The following is a 25,017-nucleotide window of genomic DNA, read 5'->3' on the forward strand; positions in this document are numbered from 1 at the left end:
TCTCAGCCTTATCCCCAAAGCCGCAGGAAGCCAGCCTCATTCAGCCATCCCCACTGTTCCCGTGTGATGTGTCCCCCACAGTGTGTCCCTCATGTGGCTATCCCCCCATTTGTGTCCCCGTGCGGCGTGTCCCGTGTGGCCGTCCCCCATGTGGCATGTGTCTGTGTGCCATGTCCCTGTGCAGCCTCCATGGCCGTTGTGGGTTCTATCCTCCCAAATCCCCCGGCCCCCGACATTGGGAAGCAAATCCTAAATTCCAACGTTATTTCCCAAGAAGATAAAAACCTTACAAAATTTACTCTGAGACAGAGATGTGACACCCAAAATTCCCCACACCCATCTGGTCGGAGGTCCCCGGGGCCTTCTGTGTTCTGCTCTTCCATGGCTTGTCGGATCCCACGCTCGCATCGGGGGGCACCTGCGTGTCTCCGTGCGGCCTGGGGCCCCGGGGTCACACACGCTCCCTCTGCACAGGCGGGAGGCTGGCGCGGCTCCAGCCTGCGCGGCTCCAGGGGCGGTTGCCCCTCAGGGGCCCCCCACCACCCCTGCTCCTGTCGGGGGCTGGACGAGTTCCGGGAGGAGGAACCCCTGGGGATTCGTGTGCGTACCCGCACACTATTCGCTTGTACGGAGGTTTCACCCCTTATCCGGTTAAGTCTCAACACACCTTTAGACCATTTTTATCATTTGCTATCAAACATACTGGTGCAGTGAATATATACGTGGAATTTTGCTCTGTCCCAGGAGGGGGCGGTAACATTCGCCCCCACCGGTGACCCTCCCTGCCCGCCCCCTGCAGCGTGGCCAAATTCCGCCATGTTTTCACATCATGGGGGAAGGTCTGTAAGGCCTTGTTACGAGTACGGAGGGTGTCTTTCCACGAGTTTAAAAGGATCTTTATTTCCCTTTTGGTGAATTATCTATTCATCAGCCCATTCTTCTATTGGTCTGTTAGTATTTTCTTTATATGACGACAAAAGCCTCTTTGATAGGTCTTGTGAATTTTTCTGTCATTTGACTTTATTTTTGCCTTTTAGGAAAATTTGTTTAGATATCAAATTAATTGATTTTTGTATGGCTTTGGGAGGTTTATTCGTTCTAAGACATTAATTCCTCAATGTGAAATTTTATTTTTTTTAATTTTTTTTTTTTAATGTTTATTTATTTTTGAGACAGAGAGAGACAGAGCATGAATGGGGGAGGGTCAGAGAGAGGGAGACACAGAATTGAAACAGGCTCCGGGCTCTGAGCTGTCAGCACAGGGGCCCGATGCGGGGCTCGAACTCACGGACCGCGAGATCGTGACCTGAGCGAAGTCGGCGCTCAACCGACTGAGCCACCCAGGTGCCCCCCTCAATGTGAAATTTTAAAGCACATTCTCCAGGTTTGCTTCTGAGATTTCTGCTTTTTACTTTATCTCTGACCACTAGGATTTATTTTGCTGTAAAGATTAGAGGTTCAGGAGCACCCGGGTGGCTCCGTCGGTTAAGTATCTGACTCTTGATTTCAGCTCAGATCATGATCTCACAGTTCAGGAGTTCGAGCCCTGCATCGGGATTCTCTCTCTCTCTGCCCTTCCTAACCCCCAATACACACACACTCTTAAAATAAATACAAATTTAAAAATAAATAAAGTAGGGACTCAAAGTTTTCTTCCCATTTGGATGCCCACTTGTCCCCAAATAATTTGGGACTATTTGGGGAATTCCTATCCTTTCTAATAATGAGACACTGTATTTTTATGTTGGATCTACTTCCGGACTCTTGGTCTACTGTCTGTGCACCAGCACCGTTAATTCCTGGGCTTTATGGTATTTACCGTTTAGGAAGACAAGCCTTCCTCCACTCTTCTTTTTTTTTACAATTTACCTCACAATTTTCTTTTCTGGATAAACTTTTTTACTGTGAACTACTAACACATTGAGACGATGGCCTACACATGGCCCACCACCTGCTTTTATGAATAAAGTTTTATTAGAACACAGCATATTATGACCACCAAACGGTCAATGTTACTGTATGGCCCTTTAAGAAACACTGCAGACATCTGCTCTAGAACGTGCTGCACAGGTTAATGTTGTGCCCACACAAGTGGCCCAACCCACGTCAGAAAAAAGCCTTCCTGCAGAGCTGCCCCGGTGCACATAATTTCTTTGCTAATTATTCTGCCGTGTGTGTGTGTGTGTGTGTGTGTGTGCAACCCCAAACCATACGGTCTGATGCTGTTTCTGTAGTTTGTGCGAAGGAGACTAAATGTCTGTGCTATCACTCCACATCACCTCTGAGGCGGACTGAGCGCCCTTTCTTGTTGCCTTGCGGCATTCAGCCGTGTGAATGTCACACTGACGCCCGTTTCTGGGTTTATCCAGGAGTGGAAGTGTGGGTCCCGGACTGCACCCCCAAGGTGTCCTGTCAGGGCCAGCTCCCCGAAGCTGGGGCTCAGGAGGGGCTGTGGCTCTCGCTGTGGTTTTAGCACGCGCGTCTGAGTGATGAGGCTGAGTGCCTCCCTTCTCTGGGACGCTTCAGATCGGGCTCCCCCCACTTGGTGGGGACAAATCTTCCCCTGACAACTTGTAGAAGTTCTAATGCCTCTGGTTCCTGATCCTTTGTTGGTTACGTTAATTTACAGAAGCGTCTAACTTCAGTGGCATCTTGTTGAGAGGGAGCCCCCTCCTCCATTCCTCTCTGGGCCATAGTGGAGCTTGGCTGGCCTGAATATAGGCGTTTCCTTTGAAAGTTCCGGGCGCAGAGATAACGGGGAAGGGGGTGGAGCTGAGAATGGACAGCAGGTGGAGGAGAGTGCAGGAATTTTGGGTCTTTCCCATTTAAGCATTCCTAGCGGTGCCCAGTGGTCAAGGGCGTGCATAGCCAGGCTGACCCCCATGCTGGGCCCAAGGACAGAGGAACCCAACGGGGTGAACACTGAGCCCCTTGCATCCGGCCAAATGCCCAGTACAGGGCTGGGGCCAAGAGGCCAGAGGGGTCTGCTGACAGCTCCTGGAGTCCGGGCTGGGGCCTCTGCAGCAGGGGCAGGGCATGGACGCGGATACGTGGAGAGGGAAGCTGGGTGGCCTGGACCAAGGGGTGAAGGGGACAGCTCCCTTCTGCAGGGAGGGGCCAGGTTCCAGCTTGGGCGGGGGGGGGGGGGGGGTGTGCCTGGAAGGATCCCCACCCCCACCTCCCACCAGTGGCCAGCAGGACTTTGTGGCCAACTCTGGCAACATCCCCACCCCGTGTCCGCCCCTCCCCTCTTAACAGAGAAGTTCACAGCAGAGCACCTGGCAGGCAGGCCCCCTTGGGGGGGATCTGTGGGGGCCACAGTGTGGGCCGGGGAGCCTTGATTGAGCCAGACTTGCTGTTCCTCTCACAGGACCTCACCGGGGGCGCATTTGAGGACAACCTGAGGTCGCTACACCTGCAGGAGGGCCGGGACTTCCTTCACTTCAGCTGAGGGCCTGGACAGCTGCCTCCAGGTGCGCCAAAGGCCCCCAACAGCCACAGCCCAGGAGAGAGATCGAGGGCACCAGGGTCCCAAGAGGGAGCACGCCAAGCGGGAGGTGGCACCGAATGCGTGTGGGGCTGGCCCTTCACCTGGAGGGCACGCGCCTGTGGTGGACACGCGGTAAAATGAGGGGCCGTGAGCACACGGCCTGAGAAGCGTGTCCCTGACCGTCTGTGGGGCGCATACTCTCCTCTGCCGCTGGGGCCCCTGCACCGCCGTCACCCAGCGTGTCTGTCCCGCCAGGAGCTCGTTAGCTCACGCTCCTGACGGACCCTGTGCCACGAGGACAAACGCTGCTGGGGGCTGCAGTCTGGCTGTCTGTGTCGATCTCAGGCCAACCCAGGGGCACGGTTCCCGTGTGACTCGGTTAGAGATGTGGAAACACAGACCAGCAACTGAGAGCGCAGGCTGTGGGCTCAGAGCTCGCGGGGCGGTGTCTTCCGGTCCCATGAGGATGGCAGAGACTCAGCGTGGGAAAGGGGGGCTCAGGTGGCCCGCTGGCTGGGGGAGCACGTCTGGCTTTCTCTGGTTGGTCCTTGCTCGCAGGAGGGGCCACTTAGGGGGGCTGGCAGTTCTCAACCGCGTCCTGGCAGCCTCGGGCTGCTGGCTACGGGGTTTGGGGTTCTCGCTTGGTTTCCTGAACTGGCTGCCGCAGGCCGTGGGCGGTCTCGCACCTTGTCTCTCAGCTCCGGGAACCCCAGTGCTCAAACCCAGGTCGAGAGCAAATCCCGTCAGCCGTGAGCGACCAAGTCGCCTTTCGCTGCAGGTGAGGGAGCCAGCTTCCTCTTTGCCTCTGGACTCAAGGCCGTTGACATGCTGCCTCGTCGGCGACTTCTGCCGGAGGTTGGCAGGAGCCTGTGCCAAGAGCTCATATGAGGAAGGCCGGGATCCCGGGCTCACAGGGTCTGTGTTCCGAGTGCAAAGCTCAGGAGGACCAGCATCCTGCCACAGTGCTCAGTGTCTTCCAGAAACATGTCTGCTCATTATACTGCCTACCTTTTGCTACCCTTGTCCGTTTTCAAATTCTACTTCCCACATTAGCCATCATTCGTTTTGTGTACCCGGGGTCACTGTCTGCTGACCGTGCCTCCCTGCACAGAGACGCTCGGCTGCCCACACTTTATCCAGGGTGTCACCGCCGTCCCCTTTTGTCCTCATTCACGCCACCGCGGAGGGCACCACCACACAGGGTCCCAGCTTGGCATAACGTCCTACCCCCAAGAGGCCACCACAGCGAAGCTTCGCCACCAGTGTCGGGCTGGGCAGACACGGATACTCAGGATGCAGCAGCTACTCACGGGGACTGAGCCGTGGCCGTGTGTGCACGTGGCCCCACCAGCCCCCCCTGCACGTTCCACCCCAGGCACACTGGCTTCCTGCTCCCCAAGCTCACCAGGTGCTCCTCTCTGTCGGGCGCCCACCTGCTCGCTGCTCCTTTGGAGGGTTTCCCGACCGCTTCCCTCCAAGACAGCCCAACACACTGGCCGTCGCGTGTGGTTCCGGGCCCTGGAGCTGCTGACCGGGACAGTCCACGTTTGCTCCTGGCCACACTCCCAAGTTGTGAGTGCACAGAGCCCCTGTCCTGGATCCGTCACCCGGACCCAGGGGGGGCTCCAGAACCTGCAGCTGCAGGGAGGGTGACCCCGGTCACCTGCGTCTAAGCGAGGGTGACCCTCAGGGTCCGACGTGGCCGAGGGTGAGCAGGGGCGCTGGGCCGTGTGCGGCCCGTGGTCCGTTCGGCTTTCCTCACGCTGGCGGGCAAAGAGCTCTGAGATGCGGGGCCTCTGCGGGACTGTGTGCAGCGACCGGTCTCCGTGTGTCCAAAAGGGCCCTTCTTTGGAATCTTGTGGATTTTTAAACACAAGAAACAGTTCATCTTCTTGTTTCTCAGAAGCCGCGTGCTGGGTTTTCTGCAGCCAAGGTCCAGACGCTGCTCTGCAGGGCCGGGCTCCCCACCTGCCGTCCTCCGGCCCCCGCCAGCAAGGGGTCCTCTAGCTCATCCCTCTCTAGCTGGTTCCCTACTTACTTCAGAGAGGGAAGCACGTCTTAAGGCTCGAGATACAGTGAAAGTTAATTCACAAAGTAACGTACGACTTTCCCTTCCAGAGGGTCTGACAGGACGCCGTCAGGGGAGCACACAAGGTGAACGTTCCCACATGGTGCCTCGGCCCAGGCAAGGAAACCACTCCCGCTGAAGGACGCAGCAAAAGCACCTGCCGCTCGGCCCCCGTTCCCGTGCACGCCGGAGAGGGCAGCTGGCTCCCCGGCCCTGACCCCGTCGGTCCTTGGCGCGGGGCCCCGAACCCAGCGCGGCCACCACCTCCGCCTCCGGTGCGGGCGGCAGCTCCTGCGTCCAGCCCGCAGACGAGGCGCAGCCCCACTGACACACCTCGCCAAGGTGAGCGGGTGCACCGTGGTGCTTCCCCACATCGCCGGAGAACCCGAGATCCGAGGACACACGCTCGCGGGGCTGTTCGCTGGGTTCCTGACTCCTGACTCGAGACTCTGCTGTGGGGGCGCAGCCAGGCTCAGGCAGGATGCTTGGGTTGCCCACAACCATGTGAGGGTAGGTGACCACGTGCAACGCCCACAAGCACCGGGCACGATGGGGTGAGGCAGAGGCAAGGTTGGGAGCCCACCCCTTGGCCGTTTCTCTGGCCCGTCTAGGGTCGCTTGGGGCCACCCTCCGCCCCCCAGGCCCCCGCATCAGCATCACACACAGAGACACAGAACTGCTCAGAACATGATTTTATAGACGGGGTTCCCGTGGACGTGAAGGCAAAAGCACCAACATCCCAGGGCACATGTGAGGAAAAGCCACCGCCGCCGTGGTGACGAACTTCAAGTCCCTTTGCGCCATGTCCAGCTGTCCCGTGCTGTCATCAGGCTCCTCCCCGCTGCCAGGCGGGCAGGGGGCCTCAGCGGGTGCCAGACTGTTGGGGACACAGCACAGGGTCAGACCACCAGCACCACCCCCTCTGGGCCCCCATTTCCCCAGCCACCCAGGACCCTGAGGCCAACATAACCCCAAGGCAGCGGGCAGAGGTTCCCGGTACTTTTCCACAAACGTCATCCACTGTGTGTGAAATATTCCTGATAAAAGCATATTTACTTGGGAAGCTGGCACTGTGCTTGGCCAGCTGATTGCACCCCTCACGGAGCCCCCCTGGTGCCCAACAGAAGAGTGGGCAGGGCCACCACACTGTGTGGCACCGGAGCGGATGCAGGAAATAACAACGTGATTCCAAGCCTGAAGGAGAAGAGACTGGAAAGCTGACAGGACACGGCGAGGAGAGGGGTCCCGCCTGGTGCCGCCCTCCAGCTCACTGCGTGCTCTCGCGGTCCCTGCCAGCAGAGTAGCAGCCGTACAAGTGGGGGCTGTGAAGCGATAAACCCTTCAAATCCAAGTGAGGCCAAGAGAAAGAAACAGATCAAGCCATAACCAAAGATCATAGATGTAAACCCAAACCCATAACCACACGTTAAATACAAGGGGACAAAACTCCAATTAAGATACTCAACTGGATTAAATACAGAGAAGACCTAACTACCATTTTTAAGAGACCCGTTTAAATGTAAGAAAGGAAATGGTATAAACATCCAAAAATCTAGTGCAGTTGGGTTACCCCTAAAGTAGACCTGAAGGCAGGAAGCACTTTTACAGATAAAGAACATTCCGAGTGACGTCACTTCCAACGTGTCGCAACATCGCAAAGACGAGAACAAGATGCTGCGCGTTCTCGGCCTGTCAGAGAAGAGAGGCCGCCCCTCTTCTCTCTCTTCCAGACAAGAGGGCTGGACTCGGACACGGGCAGACCCTGCCGGGAGCAGAGACCACCGGGCAGAAGGCACACCTGACGGCCAGACTCTGTGGGCACCATCTTGGGGGGACCCTGGGAGCACCAGGCTCACTGGTCATGATCCTGGAAAGTCCCCCACACTCTGGGCGTCTCCGCTCCAGGGAAGAGGACTGCCAGAGCCCCTGGCACCTGCAGGGGCACAGGGGGACAGAGCTGCCCCACGGGAGCCCATGGCTGAGGTCCGCTCAGATGACCGCAGACTGCCACACAGCCCACCGCTTCCCCGGCAGGGCTCCAGGGCCACGGCCGTGGGTCCTCTCTCAGACTCGGATGCTCCAAGGGGGACGGTGCGGGGACGCCCAGGTCAGGGCACGACGTGCCGGAGAAGCTGCGGCAATACTGAACAGAGGGGCCCCTGTTGGGAAGACACAAACCTCATGATCCTGAGGCCCGAGTTCCTGTTACCAGCACAACGGGTCTGGCTTCCAACAAAAACTTACAAAACACACCAAGAGGCGAGAAAAAGCAACTGGGAGAGATGGCACCAACATCTAGACCAGACTCAGATACGGCAGAGTTGGGATAATCAGACCAGGGCTTAAAACAAGGATGACTCGTGGCAAGGGCTCTGCTGGGGCAAGTGGGCACCACCAAGGACTGATGGGCAGTGAGAGTAGAGGTGGAAAGTCAAGGAATGAAAGGAGACACCAGAAATCAGGAACATGCTTACAGAAATGAAGACGGGACACGGCCAGAGAAAGAATCTGTGAACCTGAAGACTGGTCGATAGAAACTTCCCAAACTGAAATGCTGAGAAAAAAAAGTGGGAAAACAGAAGAGAGTATCCAAGACCACAGGGCAGTTCCAAAGCTGTAAAACAGAGTCCTGCATACTCAAGGCCACGAGACTCTATCACAGACGTCTATTCTCGCCAAGTGGACCCAGAGGCTCCAAGTGACCTCGGCCGAATACCTGGCTGATTCCCTGCTGCAAACTGATGACGATTCCACACAGGTTTCTGAAACCCAAGGGGGCTAAGAGTCAAGATGGTCTTGGAAAAATAAAACCCGAGACGGAAATGCACGAGCACCACGACGTCTCACAAGACCCACGCCTGTGTCAGCAAGACAGGCCAGTGCGGATTACAGACAGATCGTGGAGGACAGGACCCGAGAGGACAGTCATGCATCACTTCGACCACTTTGACCACAGTGACAGCATGGCCAGAATGGGGCTGCACGGACTGCATGTGGAAGAAGCGTCTGCTGGCCTTTCCCTGGCACCACACACAACTGCCAGTCCCGAGTGGCCTCGCGTCTACATGTAGGAGGTAAAACAATAAAGCTTTTAAGAAACACTGAGGAGACACGGCCTTAGAACCGGTAAGACCTTCAACAGCTCCTCGAACAACGGAGCGGGACGAGATGAAGGCTGGAGCCCAGAACCCTAAGCCGCGCCCCCTGCCCCCAAGCAGTTATTTGCAGATACAATTCCAGGGCCCATGCACACCACAGAGCCCAGGGACAAAAACACTGAAGGGGACCCAAAGGCCAACAACCGCAGACGGGGTGCTGGCCGCGCCCACCACCTGCACCGCACACGCAGCCCGAGCACCTTCTGGAATCTGCTCACCAGCATCTCGTGCAGCAACACTCTAGCCCGGCAGCCCGCCCGGGGGCTCCACCCTTGAGCCAGGTGCCCGTTGCGTGTGTGCACAGAGCCGGACCGCACGCGCTCCCGCGTGGATGTTCTTGCTCAATAAAAGCTCGGCAGCAGTCAGGGTCCAAACCCAGGTCCGGGGGAATACAGCCAATGGGCAGGATCAGGAACGAGGGGCCAAGGAACCAGCCCTGTCCCCAGCGGTCACAGAATGTGCCGCTGCGCTCTGGCAGAGCCCACGGCCTGAGGAGACACTGACCATGAGTCTGTCCTGATTCCCTGCAAGCACACACACGAGACCCTAAAACCTGATGGTCCGCAGAACCTGGAGGGACAGCTCAGGGCCCTGCAACCTCAGGACACCGCAGCCACAGTGCACAGGCCAGGGGCGTGGAAACCCTGGGGTGACAGAGTCCCAGGACCAGACGAGTATCCAGGGAGGTAGTGATGGTGGAAACCGGCCCGAGGCAGCCTCCCTTCGGCCGTGACAGAGGAGCACATCTGAGAGAGTGAACTAGGTCACTGACAACTCCGCTGAGGGCTGGTGGCGCAGAGGACGTGTCTGGGAGCAGTGCCCACAGGACACACCTGACACGCCTGGTGGGGACGTGCACGCAGGAGCCTGTGAGACTCATCTGGCTTTGGGAGGAGGAGCCAGCAGAGTGTACACGGGGCAGGCGGGGTGAGGGCACGCGCCCAGCAGTCAACGTGACCCAGAACGTCCCAGACTGGAGCTCGGGACAGTGGCTCCTGGGAGCTGCACTTAGAGGCCTCGTATGGGAAGGGCCCCAGGTTCCCAGTGTGGCCGAGGGCCGCGCGGCTACCTTGGGGACCAGCTGAGGTCTGGGCACACCGAGGAGGTCACACAGGCGGTTCCGCTGGCCTCTGACGAGCGGGAGCTCAGCATCCCTGGGGAAGAAGAGGCAGGAGCAGCGTCAGCCACGGCACGGTGCTCGAGCTGGGACCTGCCTCACGTTTGAAGCTCTCAGGAGCTGCTGCCGGGTGCCCAGGACCCCAGCACCTCTGCTTCGGTGGAGACCAGGGAAATCGGCAGCTGCCAAACCCTCCCTCAGGTGCGGGGGCAACTGGGGGGGAGGTGTGGCCCCAGACGGGTGGCCCGACACGGACAGAAACGCTAAGGCCCGAGAAGGTAGGGCAGGTGGGTTTTTTGAATTTTATTGGACTTCAAAAGCTGCTTATCACTTTAATTAAAGATTAAAGGGCTGCCTGGCTAGCTCAAGTCGGTTGAGCGTCCGACTTTGGCTCAGATCATGATCTTGCGGTTCATGAATTCAAGCCCCACGTCGGGCTCTGTGCTGACAGCTGGGAGCCTGGACTCTGCTTCGGATTCTGTGTCTCCCTCTCTCTCTGTTCCTTTCCTGCTCACACCCTCTCTCTCTCTCAAAAGTAAATAAAAAACATTAAAAAAATAAAGATTAAGTTATATTTTTCTTTTGAAACAAGAAAAAATTACTTTAAAATTCTCTGGAATTTATTCCAACACCAAGTGTGCTGGGAAAAGGGCCCCGTGCACCCCACACGGTGAGGGGGGAGGGCCGGAGCCATGGGGCACAAGTGACCTGGAGTTGACCACGTGGCAGCACCCTCCACAGCGAGAACTCACACGCTCCCCACAGATGTTTGCAGGGCGGGCCCTGGGGACGGGGTTAGGTCAGCGGCCCGGCTGTTCAAAACATGGGTCACCCACACCTCCCGAGCCCACGTTTTCGGTTCTGGAGCTCTCATGAGCGGCTTGGCAAAGACGTTCACCGGAGTTCCCTCCTCCCCAAGATCTACGTATCCCTGAAAACCTCCAGGAAGCCCTGAAACCAGAGGCCCTGTTTTGTCCTTCACGCCCGAGCACGGGAGCCGGCCTCTGGGGCTCTGGACAGCTCAGCCCTCCTAGGAAGGTCACAATCTCAGGGGAAAAACACACGTAAGCTGGCTATGCGTGTTCTCACCTGCTGATGCCAGCGCACCAACCTTACCACCGGTGCCTCCATGGGCCACCGCCTGGCCTAAGATGGGCAGTGAGCACAGCCGTCACCTTGTAGATGCACGTGTGGGTGAGCATGTGCGCACATGAGCACGCGGGGTGCCTGGAACATAGCAGCATCCCCCACACGGCTGTTGTGACCTGTTATCTGGTGCACCCGATCAAGCCTGCGCTCACGGGCTGTGCCTTTCCCGCTCTCGGCACTGTCCACGCATCCTTCTCCATCAGCCCCGCCCCCACGTAACACACCTGCTGTCCCAACTTACCAAGTCCAAAAGCAAACGACACCTCAGGACACTGCACCTAAAACCAGCTCTGGGGCCCAGCTGTGACTTGAGGGACCCGCGAGAAGCCAAAGGCCCTGGACACCCTGGGAAGGAACCGGGTATCTGGGACAAGAGGGCTGGGGAGGGGGAGGGGCAAGGGCAGGGGAACACCTACTCTCTGGTCTCCTTCCACCCTTTCTGATGTTTGGACACATCCACGTGTGGCCTTTGCCACCACAGCCTCCTCTGTGGGGAGCTGGGCGTGGCGGCACCTGTCCCCTTGGAGGCCCTGGCCACAGTGCTGGCACGTCCCCGCAAAGGGTGAACCCCGCCCCCTGCCGCTCCCCTCTTGGCACTTCTGATGCTGCAGTTGGGGGGCAGGAGGAGCCATTCCCAAAGTGACCCGACCCCATCAGCACCCAGAGCCCACGAGGCAATTACTTAACAAAAGCGGCCCAGAGAGAAATAAACAATTAGCTTCTAACCAATCAGTGATCAGAACCACCCACCTTTTCACTTTGAACATTTTCCCAGCTGAACTAGAGGCACCTCCTCCCCTCCCCGTGTCCTCAGGGACTGCCCAGCCCCCTGGGTACAAACAGGGCCACCACCTCATGGTAACGCCATCGAGGGCTGGGAGCCTCACTCTCCTCACCCCTTCAGAGGGTTTCTGGGGGACACCTCGGGGACAGGAAGGGAGGCTCCGGACATCCCTATTCACCAAAGTGCCGCACCGGGCCGGGTGGGGAGATGGGAAGGGACCTTGCACTCACCAGGCCGTGGTGCCCAGCACAGCCATGACCTCATCCAGGACGTCCTCACGCATGATGTCACCGTAGGTGAGCAGCATCTCGTACACCTGGCTGGCCGTGGTCTTCCGGATCTGGGTAGGACATAGCGCATCAGCAGGAAGACAAGGCCCATAGAACCCAAGCAGAGTGACAGAACCCTGCTCAGGGAGCAGGGACAAGGGGCCAGGCACGCCCCCAGGTCGGACTGGAACCTGAGACCCATATAGATTATTAAAAGGAAGAAAGTGACCTGGGGCCCTGGCCACAGCTGGACCCATGACAAGCAAGCCGCGGTGTGGGCTGCTCTCTGTTCCCTGCTGCCCCTCAGGGAGGAGTGAGGCCACACTGTTCTTACTAAAATGCATCACTAAAACCCGCCTCCTCAGGGCACCTCAGGGGCTCAGTTGATTGAGGGTCTGACTCTTGGTTTTTGTCTCAGGTCATGATCTTACGATTCATAGGATCGAACCCCACATGGGGCTCTGTGATGGTCAGTCTCTCTCTCTCTCTCTCTCCCCCTCCCCCTCTCGCATGTGCACTCTCTCAAACATTAAAAAAAAAAAAAAAAAAAAAAAAAAACCCTGCTCCTCACCCAGGAACCCACCTCCCCCGTTTTCTTCTCGAGTTACCTGCCTGCAAAACACCTTGTGGGGTGGGTGGTCTCAGAACCCCGGGCCCACCCCCAGGGTTCCTCAGTCGGCAGGTGGGGCAGCCTGAGAATCTGCATTTCTGATGGGGGGGTGCTGCAGCTGGCCCAGTGATCCCCACTTTGAGAACCAGTGTGTCCAATACAAGCATCACTTTTACCTTCTAGCAAAGTGGCACGTTTGCATTATTTGAAGAGTGGTTTTTCAGCCAGTGGAAAATGGAACTCCCGGGACACGTGACCCGGGTGGGTCAGGCTGCAGCACCCGCCATTCATGGGGCCCCCACATGCACCCTGTGGGGTGTGAGCCCAGCACTGCCCCCAGATACGGCCCCACGTGCCAGCGCGTGATCGGGGAGCAGCCGCAAGCACACTCACCACAGGGAACGGGTGGCAGAGCAGAAGGCACAGCTGCAGGAGCACCTTCCTCCTCACGTCGCCCGGGAACCGCACCATCCCGCAGAACCTGCGGGAGTGACGGCCCAGGTGAGCACAGCCCTGCGTCCACCCCCACAGAACCCGGGCGAGCGTGGCCCCACGTCCAGCATCCACTGGAACAACACGTCCGCCTCTCCAGTGCCGGGTGAATCGGGTCTGTTTCTAGGGAAACCTGCCTCCGGTGAGGACGCCCCCGAAGGGACACAGCCCCTCCCCGGAGGCCATCTGCGCTGACCCCTGAGACCGACAGGCTGTCCACGGAAGTTGGAACACCGACTCCAGAGTGAGTATCTCCCGCCTGACAGACCCTTCCTTTTACCGTCACAACGAGGAACTGGAGACTTACACAGCGACGCTCGACCGCAGTTTCTGCACATCCTTAGACTTCTTGATTTCCTCCTTGCAAAGCGCAAGCAGCTTCCCGCCGAAGGGGTGGCTGCAAGGGAAGGACGGGACACCAGAGAGGAGCTCTCAGAGCACGCGGAGCACGGACCCACTGCGGCATCTGGTGCAGCGCTGCCCAGGTGACCAGAGGGCCGTGTCCCTCAGGGTACCACAACAGGTTACATTAATGGGCTCCTTTACCAGCACAGGACAGATGGCCGCCTGTCCCTTTCACGCGCCTCCCCGTCTTCGCCGACGGGGGCGGGGGTCGGGGGGCAGGTGGATCCCAGGCGCGCCACAAGGGAAGGAATCAGGTGCACCAGACGGTAGCACCAGCTAGTGGGGCCTCAACGCAGGACCAAGGGGAGGGACGGCCATCTCATAACCAGGCCTGGCCCCGGGGCCAAGGAGAACCAGGCAGCGGCCAGAGCACGGACACGTGTCCTACACTCTGCACAGCTGATGACAATATGGGGGGTCAGGACAGCAAAGCCCCTACCAGAGAGACCCCCTCCTCTGTCTCCGGTGGGGCAGCCAGGGGGGGGGGGGGGGGGGGGTTCCACTGCCCCTGTGCTCTCCTCCCCGGCTGCTGGGGAGACGTCCTGTCCTCAGGGACAGTGGCCCTCAGTCTCTCCCCATCAGCTGGCACCCCGACCGCCCCCTCCGTGTCCCTGTCACCCAGAGTGGTCAGTGTGCACCTCCAGCCCCTCGCCTCCACAGGCTTCTCCCCACGGCTCACCGAAATGCTCATCAGGGACCAAGTGACCACCGTGTCAGTAGGGGCCACAGTCACGCCGTCCCCCACCTACGTGATCACCAACGACCCTGCTGTGACATGCTCCAACTCTGCCTACTTCCCAGGGGCTTTGCTGCCTCCTGCTCCTCGTCCTCCTCATAAAAATGCAACACCCCACAGAGCCATCGGTCCCTTCTCTGTCTACACCCGCTCCCTTGCTGATCTCCCAGTTCACACACCACCCACCCTCTTTCCACTGGGCTCCAGCCTTGAAGAGCCATCCCTCTGGGATGTAATGAGCATCTCAGACAAAACATCTGTGACCTGGACTGAACGTCTGCATCCCCCAAATTCACACGTTGAAGCTCTGATCCCCACTGTGAGGGTATTACCAGCTGGGGCCTCGGACACAATTAGGTCACGAGTCTGAGTCCCCCGATGGCATGAGTGTCTTCATGAGAACAGACACACGAGATGACCGCCCTCTGCCGCATGAAGATAGCAGGAAGGGTCTCTCTGCAAACCAGGACCTGAATCGCTGGCGAGAGAACCTGCTGGCTTACAGCCACCTGCACAGAAGCCCCTCCCTGCCTGGACCCAGAGACCATTCTACAGGCAGCAGCTGGAGTTTCCGTTGCCTCCACTCCAAGAGGTGAGCCTGGCACCACTGGTGCGTCACAACGAAGGCATACCGACCTGCCAGAGGAGCCCGGTGTGCTGTCCCCAGCCTCCAGCTGAGAGGAGACCCAGAGCTCGGTCTCGACACAGGTATGCACCTGCCAGACCTAGAAGGCGACCCCCAGGTGGGGGAGCACCTCTCTGGGATGTGGAGCTGGGAGGGTCTGGATTGCTACCGCTGCCCTCGAGGCCTAGAAAGGGCGAACAAAGATGCCGTGGCCTCAGGTTACCTGCACACACGCGGCATCCAGACAACGAGTAAGCAGACAAATGAGAAAGCCCAACCCCCAACACCATGGGCTGTAGAAACCAGACAGCCCAACGAGGACGGAGACCAGAAGCACACGGAAAGACCCCAACACCATGTCCAGGAGGGCAAAAAGCTGGCAGGCTGGGAAACAAACTAAAGAAAAAGCTGCATCTGAAAATAAGAAAACAAAAACCGAAAATAAGAACCGCACACCTCAACTTGGCCGTTTTCTCACTTGGGTCAGAAATGTGCCAGGAGATGGGGCACCTGGGTGGCTCAGTCAGTTAAGCGTCTGACTTCGGCTCAGGTCATGATCTCGCAGCCAGTGAGTTTGCGTCCCGCATCAGGCTCTGTGCTGACAGCTCGGAGCCTAGAGCCTGCATCAGATTCTGTGTCTCCCTCTCTCTCTGCTCCTCCCCCAATCACACTCTCTCTCCCTCTCTGTCTCTCAAAGATGAATAAATGTTAAAAAAAAAAAAAAAGAAGAAGAAGGAGGAGGAGGAGGAGGAGGAGGAGAAATGTGTCAGGAAAGAATCATAAGTGGAGGACAGGTCGTGGGATGCAGCGTGGCCTTGGGGGAGCTGGGGCGGGGGAGGGGCGGAGCATCCTCAGATTTTTCTAGAACACAGAAAACAAACAAAATCACATTTTCAAGTTTAACAAATTTGTGGCAGGACAGACAAGTATGTAATCAACAACTAGACCCATTGAATGGGCAGTGGAGATTTCTTGAAGAGAAAACTTCAAAGGAGGCAGAAAACCCAGACTGCCTCTGTCAGACTCCAGACTTACAGGCAACATCTCAAAAGCAATGGAAGTCAGAACAAGAAAGAGGTTTCGGTCCCGAAATAAAACGTCTGCCTAGAGTCCTATATGCTCTGAAAGTAACTCGCAAACAAAATCATAAAGGATTTACTGCCAGTGGACCTCACTCGAGGGACCTGGAAAGGGTGAGCGGGGCCGGGGCAGTGAGGACACAGACGGCAGCAAGTATGTGGGTAACTTAGCACAGTTAACTTGTCAACCGCACAAAACTAAGTGACAATGTACCTATGATACAACACGTGATGAGCTCACATAACCCAAGGGAAGTAAATAAACATGTTAATGTCCTCGGTTTTGTCCAGGAAGAGGGCAAAACAGAGAAAGTGAGACTTTGACAGAGTGGCCACTGAAAACACAGAAAGTGAACAGTGCTGCTGAATGATAAAAATCATTTAACTGATCAAACAGGGCGGGAGGAGGGACGCGCAGCAGGCAGGACCAGTGGAAAACATCCATAGAAGCAGCTCCGAGGCCAAATGACCCAGTTTAACAGTCAGAGGAGGTCAGACTGAGTTTCACGCTGCTCATAAGAGATGCACCAAATTTAAGTACGTGAAGACAGGAGTCACAGAACAGAGAAAGGTACAAGTTCAAAGTCAGAAGAAGCTGGTGCAGCCTGATCAGCACAAGAGCAGGCAGAGTATAAAACAAAGCAGCACCAGAATAATGAAACGGGCCACTGAAACACAAGCCTGAACTTACACCCGCACGCACCAGAACAGAAGACCAAACACCCAAAGCAGAAACAGACAAAACCACCAGGGTGCCTGGGTGGCTTGGTTGTTTGAGCGTCTGACTCTTGGTCTCAACTCAGGGCATGATCTCACGGTTTGTAAGTTCAAGCCCCACATTGGGCTCCATGCCAAGCTTGAAACCTACTTTTAAAATAAAAAAAAAAAGGAAAGAACTGACAAAACTACAAAACCGCCCAGAAATAAAATGAGCCGTGTTTGTTAACGAGACACTTTCTCCTGTTTCTTTCAAAAATTTTAAGCCAGGAAAATCTGCGTTTAGGTCTCGAAACAAAATGTTCAGCAAGCCAAGCGACGCAATCCGTACAAGGACCCCATCCCACAACCAGGCTGGCGAGTCCTGAGTGCAGATAGATGGCCCTGAACACTAGGGAGTCAGTGACGCGGCAAAGATGGAGGCACAGGCACCGGACTCACCCTCCACCTGACACTAAAACCCAACAAAATTCACACGACTGCAGACTGCCGAGGACAGCGATCACCGAGGCCCAAGAGGCAAAGGTGAGTGCGGAGGGGACACGGTGGCAGCAGTGCCACCGAGGAGCAGGGCTGACAGCCCACAAAGGCTGTCCCCAGGAGCAAACAGAGTGGGAGACGGCGCACGTGAGAAAACGCCACTCAGGGCCCACCTGGCATGGCTCTTCCCACGTCCCCGAAACGTGCCCAGGAGGAGGAGGCTCCAGGCGACCCACAGGGCACAAAAGGCCCAGCCCAGAGGCAAAGCCCTCAAAGCCTGGGATCCAGTGGAAATCATCAGGCCCTAATGAGATAAACCAGCCACCATGACCTCGACGCCAGAGCTCACTGGCCAGGAGCTGACCCAGGGCTGCTGTGTGTCCCTGCACTAGGGTGTCCGAAGAACCCTTGTGCACCCGTCCTCTGTGCCCACACCTGGCCAGCCCCCCGCGGACCCACTCTGTCCTCCTCCGTCCGTGCGGGGCTCTCCAGCCTCAGCACCAGACCTGCCACCACGACAGTACAGACGCCTCACCTCATTAGGTCTCTTCCCACCTGGGCGCCAGTGCTACCATAGGAGCCCGGCCGAGGCACAGCCCCAGCCTCACCGGAGGGCAGCCGAAGCCTCTTGATGGCACAGACCGTTCCTGAACGCGCAGAAAATCACCTTCTAGGTTCTCCTCTCCGGCATCTCATCGCTTCATCTCTACAAGGCGCGTTCCGAGGCTTGCCCGACAGAGTGGGACCGAGCGGGGCACACTTACTTCTGCTCCGCGGTGAAGAGGTCAAAGCAGCCGTTGGCCAGCATCTGGTCCAGCGTCTTCAGCAGCGGCACAGACACCCTGAGAGAAGAAGGCGAGCGCTGAGGGCCAGGCGCCAACCCCATCCCAATCCCAATCCGGGCAGAACATGGCGTAGAAAATGACAAACCTACTGAAGAACTCATATGGAAATGCTAAGATCAAGGAAAGCCCCAACAACTAAGGGAAGAGACAGCAGGGCTGGCACCACTTAATTTCAGCCAGAAAGCTCGAGGGATTGGGGACAGCATAAACCAAAGAGCAGAGAAGTCCAGAAATAAGCTTACATGTTCACAATTTATGAAAAGGTGGAAAAGCAACATCGTGGAAGGGACAGTCTTTCAACACACTGGACACTCACAGGCGGAACCAACACACGGACCCGGATCCGTCACTCATGTCACACACAGAAAGTAACCCAAAATGGACCTTACGTCTAAACATAAAACCCAAAACTGGGAGTCTTCTAGAAAACATAAGAGAAAACCTTCATGGCCTTGAGTCAGGCTAGGACTCTGCCTGACAACAAACACACCTGCAAAACCACAGGGGAGAAGCTGGAGAGCATGCAGGCACCTGCTAAGAGTCGGCCAAGGGCATGAAGGACAAGCCACCGCTCCAGAAGAGGGTGTCTGACGAAGGGTTTGTGCAGCGCAGGTGAGAAATCTCAAAACTCAAGGGGCGCCTGGAGGGCTCTGTTGGGTAAGCGTCCAACTTTGGCTCGGGTCACGATCTCAGGGTTCATGGGTTTGAGCCCCGTGTCGGGCTCTGTGCTGAGCATGGAGGCTGCTTGGGATTCTCTCTCTCTCCCTCTCCCTCTCTCTCTCTCTCTCTCTCTCTGTCTCTCTCTCTCTCTCCTACTGCCCCTCCCCCCCAATAAAAGAAAAAAAAAAGACATTATTCAGACTGAAGACCATTTGCTTTTATTTCTAGTGACGCAGTTTTCTACCAGGAGGACCCTCCCAAAGGAAAGCCAAAAGGATGCTTTTCAGCCAAAAGAAAAGTGATCACAGGTTGTAAAGCCAAAAACTAAGAAGGAGCACAGAGCAAAGAAAGTGGTACATAAGTGAGAAAATCTAATTGTACAAAACAACAGTGAGTCTTGTATGACAAAATGTGAGCATTTTTAAAACAATTGAATTTTACATTTTCATTTAAAAGGTTTGGGGCACCTGGGTGGCTCAGTCGGTTGAGCATCCGACTTCGGCTCAGGTCATGATCTCACAGCCTGTGAGTTCGAGCCCCACGTCAGACTCTGTGCTGACAGCTCGGAGCCTGGAGCCTGCTTCTGATTCTGTGTCTCCCTCTCTCTACCTCCCCCACTCATGCTCTCTCTCTCAAAAATGGATAAACGTTAAAAAAAAAAAAAAAATGTGTTTTGGAAATGCCAAACAAGCTCCAGTGACAGAAAGCAGATGAGCAGTTGCCTTGGGGCTGGGAGGGCACAGGGCGCTTCTGGGGGATGAGCGTGTCGTGTCGTGAATGGTCTCGGGGCTGCTGACAGAGTCCATCGAACTGCACCCTCCGTGTGCTTTTCATGAGACGTCACTCACACTCCCAATGGCTAAACTCCCGTTTGTTTCTCACAGACAGGATGGCCTGGTGACGGCCTGCGGCCACACCGCTGTAACCCACAGTTGAGAACTGAGTCCTGAACTGAGTCTGAACCCTGTCAGAGGGCTTCAGGGAACACCCCATCCCAGGGTCAGGGCCCGTGGGGTCGGTATCGCCTTCGTGCAAAAGCAGTTAGCAAAACAGCGTGGCAAAGATGCTCAGAAAACACGTCCCCCAGCTGTTGCTGTGATGTTCGGTCCTGGCGTGCAGAGACCATGTCTACATAGTGGACGCGTCCGTGCACAGCCCGGGGAGATGTCACCTCATGGAAAATCCACACTCACCCTCCCAGGCTCACAGCCTGGGTCGTCTTCACGCCCAGTGCATACAGGCGTGCTAGTTCCACTGGCGCGGTGATGGTGGTGTGGCCAGTGGAGTCCCGCGAGCTGGGGGCACCCCGGGTCCCAGCTGGATCTACCTCACCGCTCCCTTCAAGTGAAATCCCAATGAGAACAATCGACACCCTGGAGGTCTGAGAACCATCGCGAAGGCCCCGGCCCGTACCTGTCGTTCAGAAGGTTGTCCTCAAAGACCTGCAGGAGGGTCCCGCTGAAGCCCTCCAGGGCCCGCAGGTCTTTCTGGATCCCCGCCATGTACTCAAAGAGGCTCTGCGTGGAGTACCTGACCTGCAACGGGGAAAGCACTCTCGTGACGGTGACAAAACCACCGCCCCCTCGCCACCTGCCCCAGGGTCGACCTCGATGGTCACGCTGGAACATCCACTAGGGAGCTGAGGGGACGGAGCCACAGAGCATGTGGGCCTTCGAAATGTCCTGCCAGATGGGGCACAAGCAGAGACGTGCAATGAGCACTGACACGGAAATGCTTCCCCTGGGGCAGCAGCACAGACTGAGTGCTAAATCTGCCACAACGACCCCAAGTTGGCCTCAGTGGAGGCTGCAGAGGGTCTCCCAGGAAGCAGGTCAGGTCAGGGGACCAGATACTCAGAGACCCTCCCCACGGACCCCAATGGACTAGCAGAAGGAATTGACACAGAGCTGGTCCCGTGCACGGTGACCAACGTGGATGCGGACACAGCCGGCAGCAGGCACAGCAGGGATCCAGGCGCCCTGCAGCCAACTGGCAGCTGGAGGCTGGCGCCCAGGAGACCCTGCTCCTACCAAGCCCTGTGACACTGCCCACAGCGGCAAAGGCAGCGCCCCCCCAGACCGGCGTCACACGCCTCCACGCACAGACCCAGGACAGTGAGTCACTGGCAATGAGTCAACAAGAGGAAGCGAGCAGACTCAGGCCCCACCTAAGAGCGCAGGTACCATAACTATGAGACAAGGGACATGGAGATGCTCTCGGTTACCTGTCAGGGAAAACACAATTACAGGGATAAGCCCACAGTGCAAAAGCACAAGAGGGGGGCGCCCGGGGAGCTCAGTTGGTGGAACCTCCGACTCTCAATTTCGGCTCAGGTCACACACAATCTCACAGTTCATGGGATCAAGCCCCGCATCGGGCTCTGCACTCGCAGCATGGAGCCTGCTTAGGTCGGTCTCTCTCTCTCTCTCTCTCTCTCCCTCCCTCCCTCCCTCCCTCCCTCTCTCTATCTCTCTCTCTGCCCCTCCCCCTGCTTGCTGTCTCTCAAAATACATAAAAGTAAACTTAAAAAAATAAAAAGCTGCAGAACACAATAGCACCTGGAAAAGAAGTCTGAAAACCAGGGAGGACAGAGCATAGGTGGAAATGTGGGGCGTGGAAACCCTGAACGAGAATGAGGAGGGCAGAGAACGTTCCAGAGGAGATGGGAACCGTGAACACACCACTGGGCGGACAAGGAATTCCAACAGATCACAGGTGGGAGCGTCAGAGGGCAGCTGCCAAGCGCCAAGTGGGGCTGGGCGGCGGGCGTCGCCACCAGACGGGGCTCCCGTGGCAGCAGCCCCCGAGGGCAAGGGCAGATGACAGAAGATGCACGGCCATCCCCGTGGAAGCCTGCGTGTGACCGTGCAGGGGAGGACACATGCCCCCCCCCCCCCCGACACTGCTTCTGGGTCCAGTGGAGACTGTGTTAAGGGACCGCATGACCGCTACACCAGCAAGAAGGACAGCAGGTGACGGAAAACGCCCCCAACAGACCAAACCTATCCAGGAAAGACAGCACGAAGAAGATAGACGAAGACAAAGAGGGTCAAGCAGCAGCTGGCAAGTGAAGTCCACGTGTGCCAACAAGCCCAGGGAACACAAAACCACACTGTTCTGTGTTGCCTGTGGCGAGATGCCAGGCGCACAGAAGCTCCCCGCAGTGTTCTTCGTAATTCCGTACTCTTCCTAGCGGGAACACCAGCCCACTCTTGTGAGAGGTTAATGCCACCCTTGGGGGTCCTGCCCTGGAAACCCAAGGCCAGGGGAAGGGGTGGACCCTTGACCCCACTTTGACCCCCAAAGCAGGAAAAAAACAGCACACAAGGCGACAGCAGGCCTCCCAGAATGCACCTCTCAGCCTCTGGCTGCCACCCGAAAAGGCGCCAGACACCGTGTGTGCCCATTCGAACCTCCCACATTGCCCCAGCCCCCGGGCAGACGCCTCCCACAACCGTGGGACCTGGGAAGAGGCCTCCTTACCGTGGACTCTGTCAAGCCGCCCACAGACACGGCCAGCCCCAGCAGGACGTGGTAGCGGTAGGCAGGCAGCCCCAGAAGCTGGGTGATGAGAGGGAAGGCCTGGGACGGCGCATTCCAGTTCACAGAGGCCATGTCGGACCTGCAGACAGTGAGCCGACAAGCTGGAGGGTCGCCCGTGCCCACTGGGGGTCGGGGATCCCGGCCTCCCGTACCTGGGGAAGAGCTTTTCCAGCTCTTCTCGATGGGGCACGTGGGGGACAGGGGAGCCACCAGAATGCAGCAGGGCCATGAACACGCGGGCGGCGTGCGCGCGGACCCGGTCGATCTTCTCACTTGCCTGCTGGGCCACGCAACACATGACCTGCTGACAGCTGCAAACCAAGAGCAAGGCCGTCAGCCCCGTGTGAGCCTAGGGCACCACCCAGAGCTACCCCACAAGCACGGCAGCCACCGCACAGACCTGACACCTCAGAGGCCTGAGCACCAGGTCTTGGGTGGAAGCGGTGGGGTGGGGTGGGGTGGGGTGGGGCGGGGCGGGGTGGGGCGGGGCAGGTGGGAGGGAAGGGAGGCCCAAGAGACCCCGGCCGCACCCCTGATGCAGGCACCCACCCACAGGCCGGACCCAACCCCCGCACGGGGGGCACTCACACAGTGGCCTCGATCAGTTCTGGCTGTTCCCTCGCCGCCAGGAGCATCAGGTCCAACAGACTGGTCATAGCGGCCTCACGGACCCTGCAGGGACAACGATGCGGTGAAGAGCCCAGGCGCCATGTGACCTGTCGGCCACACGCCCTCAACCAGAGCGAGTTTCAGAGACTGACCATCGCTTCAGTGAGAAACATCCACCAAACCCAGTACAGGCGGCCGACAACAGCGCTTTCTCCACGCTCCACCAGCAAGGATTCGCATTTGACGCCCGAAGGCAGATGCCACGTCCCCAGTGTGCGCACAAACAGCATGACTCTACCCCAAAACCAGCACAGAGATGTCGGGACAGACATGTGCAGCGGGTGACTGGAATGTCACTCTCTGCTCTCACAGACTCACTCCACATTCACTCACGCTGAAGAAAACGAAGCTTCCACGCCGTGAAAACCTGAGCCCGTGGCGTCACTGACCGACCCAGGGTGAAAGCGGCACTTCAGACTGGGGACACAGCTGAGCAGCAGGGACCACAAACCTGCCCTCTCCGACAGATGGAGGTCCTGGCCCATGGGAGCCTGGCGGACGAACCGAGCGCAGGTGTGGGGCGCTCAAGGCGCAAGTTGGCCTTGAGGGGGGGCTCACAGGAGCTGGGCAGACTGTCCCTGGGGCAAGGCTGCCAACCAGATGCTGCTCAGGACCCAATACACAGACGCCAAGGGTGGGCAGGGCATGGGGGCAGGAGGCCTGAGCGTCCCCATGGACCCCCAGTGTCTGTGGGCACAGCACTCACAGGAGAGGTGGTGGGGATGCACAGAGGACAAACCCAAAGCTGCACACGCCCTCGGGGCCTCACCAGCTCCTGGCAGGGCAAGCACGGGCCAGGGTCCCAAATGCCGGGCTTGGGCAGCTGGGAGGCCACACAGGCATGACCCGACCGCTTGCTGAAGGCATCAGGCAATCTGCACCCACACCGCAGGCCTGACAGATGGAACCTTCGTGATCCCTGCAGGGAGGTGCATTCCCAAAGCCTCCACAATTCTGAACGTACAATTTCTGGATAGAGTTAACACCACAAGGAACAGACAGAAAAACAAAAAAAGACCAGGTGTTAAAATAGCAAAAGACGACAAAAGAAACAGATGCAGGGTTGCCGCAGGAACCACCGCGAGGGACGTGCTGAAGGAACAGAGATAGAAAAAATAAACGAACACTGGAGACTTTCTGCTGAGAGTGGGAATCTCTGACAGAGGACCAAACGTCACTGGGCTCTGACACGCACTCCCCAGTGGTGGGCCCTCGGGAAGGACACGAGTACCTGTGTGCACAGCCCACCCGAGCTTCCTCCTCACAGACGTCAGCGTCTGTACCCCTGAGGGGCCCATGACAACCCACCATCCTTCTAGCTTGAACTGTGAGGAGTCAGGATGACCAGGGCCACGTGAGGTGACAGATGGGCCCTTACAGGGGTCACCACGCCCACGCAGGAGCGAGATGGGAGACCACAGTTCTGTACTCAGTCCAGGCCCACTGGCCACAAAAAAGCCATCAGCACCCTCGGGAGGGGTGAAAGAACCCGTCCCCACAGCAAACCGCCCAGAGCCAGAATGTGCTCCAAAACCACACGCGCCCCCGCCCCCCACAAAGGAGCAGGAGGAAGGACCCACTCTCCAAGGTGCACAAGTGAGCCCGGGCTGGGGTCAGATCGTCATCACTGACACAGACCCCGATGGGTGCAGCCCCGTGGCCCTCGTCCCACAGGGACAGAGAAGTACAGGGGTCGGGGCTATGCTGTTGCGGGGGCCACAAGGCAGCTGTCTGGACTTCCCAAGGACACAGGAATTAGGGAGGTGCCTGCATCTACGAGGACATGTCAAGGCTGTCAGGAGCCCACGCGAGTCGTGTCCCTAACACCATCGGAGGCTGAGAAGGAGGGAAGGGAAGCAGCCCGTGGGGTGAGGGAACATCCTGACAAATGAAAAGGCGGAAAGGTCAGCAGACACAGAAAGTGGGGAAGAGACCAAAAGGAACCTGTAATGACACGACGACACAGATTCGAATGTCACCAGGTGAGCCGGATGGCAGCATGGACGTGACACAAGAAAGAGCCAATGAACCTGAACATAAATTAGCAGAGTTTACACAACTTAAGAAGAAAAAACTGAAAAAAAGGAGTGGAGCTTCAGGGCTCGCAGGGCAGTGGAAGGT

General features: G+C 57.5%; 2 protein-coding genes across 2 annotated transcripts in view; one reads left to right on the forward strand and one right to left on the reverse strand.

The window, feature by feature from the left end:
• B3GNTL1 (UDP-GlcNAc:betaGal beta-1,3-N-acetylglucosaminyltransferase like 1) overlaps positions 1 to 6,258 on the forward strand; it is a 93,913-nt gene extending 87,655 nt beyond the window's left edge. Inside the window, exons 12-13 of the mRNA XM_049635395.1 lie at positions 3,371 to 3,473; positions 5,609 to 6,258. The gene's annotated coding sequence lies outside the window, so the exon portion shown is untranslated. The remainder of the gene's footprint in view (positions 1 to 3,370; positions 3,474 to 5,608) is intronic.
• Positions 6,259 to 6,327: 69 nt separating this feature from the next.
• The window catches only part of TBCD (tubulin folding cofactor D), a 160,019-nt gene continuing 141,329 nt past the window's right edge, over positions 6,328 to 25,017 (reverse strand). Inside the window, exons 30-39 of the mRNA XM_049635394.1 lie at positions 22,816 to 22,899; positions 22,380 to 22,538; positions 22,168 to 22,306; positions 20,098 to 20,219; positions 17,944 to 18,021; positions 13,445 to 13,534; positions 13,039 to 13,126; positions 11,997 to 12,106; positions 9,786 to 9,870; positions 6,328 to 6,435 (exon numbers count right to left, since the gene is read on the reverse strand). Of these exons, the coding sequence (XP_049491351.1) occupies positions 6,421 to 6,435; positions 9,786 to 9,870; positions 11,997 to 12,106; positions 13,039 to 13,126; positions 13,445 to 13,534; positions 17,944 to 18,021; positions 20,098 to 20,219; positions 22,168 to 22,306; positions 22,380 to 22,538; positions 22,816 to 22,899 (970 nt within the window). The 3' untranslated portion in view covers positions 6,328 to 6,420. The remainder of the gene's footprint in view (positions 6,436 to 9,785; positions 9,871 to 11,996; positions 12,107 to 13,038; positions 13,127 to 13,444; positions 13,535 to 17,943; positions 18,022 to 20,097; positions 20,220 to 22,167; positions 22,307 to 22,379; positions 22,539 to 22,815; positions 22,900 to 25,017) is intronic.

Source organism: Panthera uncia, chromosome E1, assembly GCF_023721935.1.
Source record: "Panthera uncia isolate 11264 chromosome E1, Puncia_PCG_1.0, whole genome shotgun sequence".
NCBI lineage: Eukaryota > Metazoa > Chordata > Mammalia > Carnivora > Felidae > Panthera > Panthera uncia.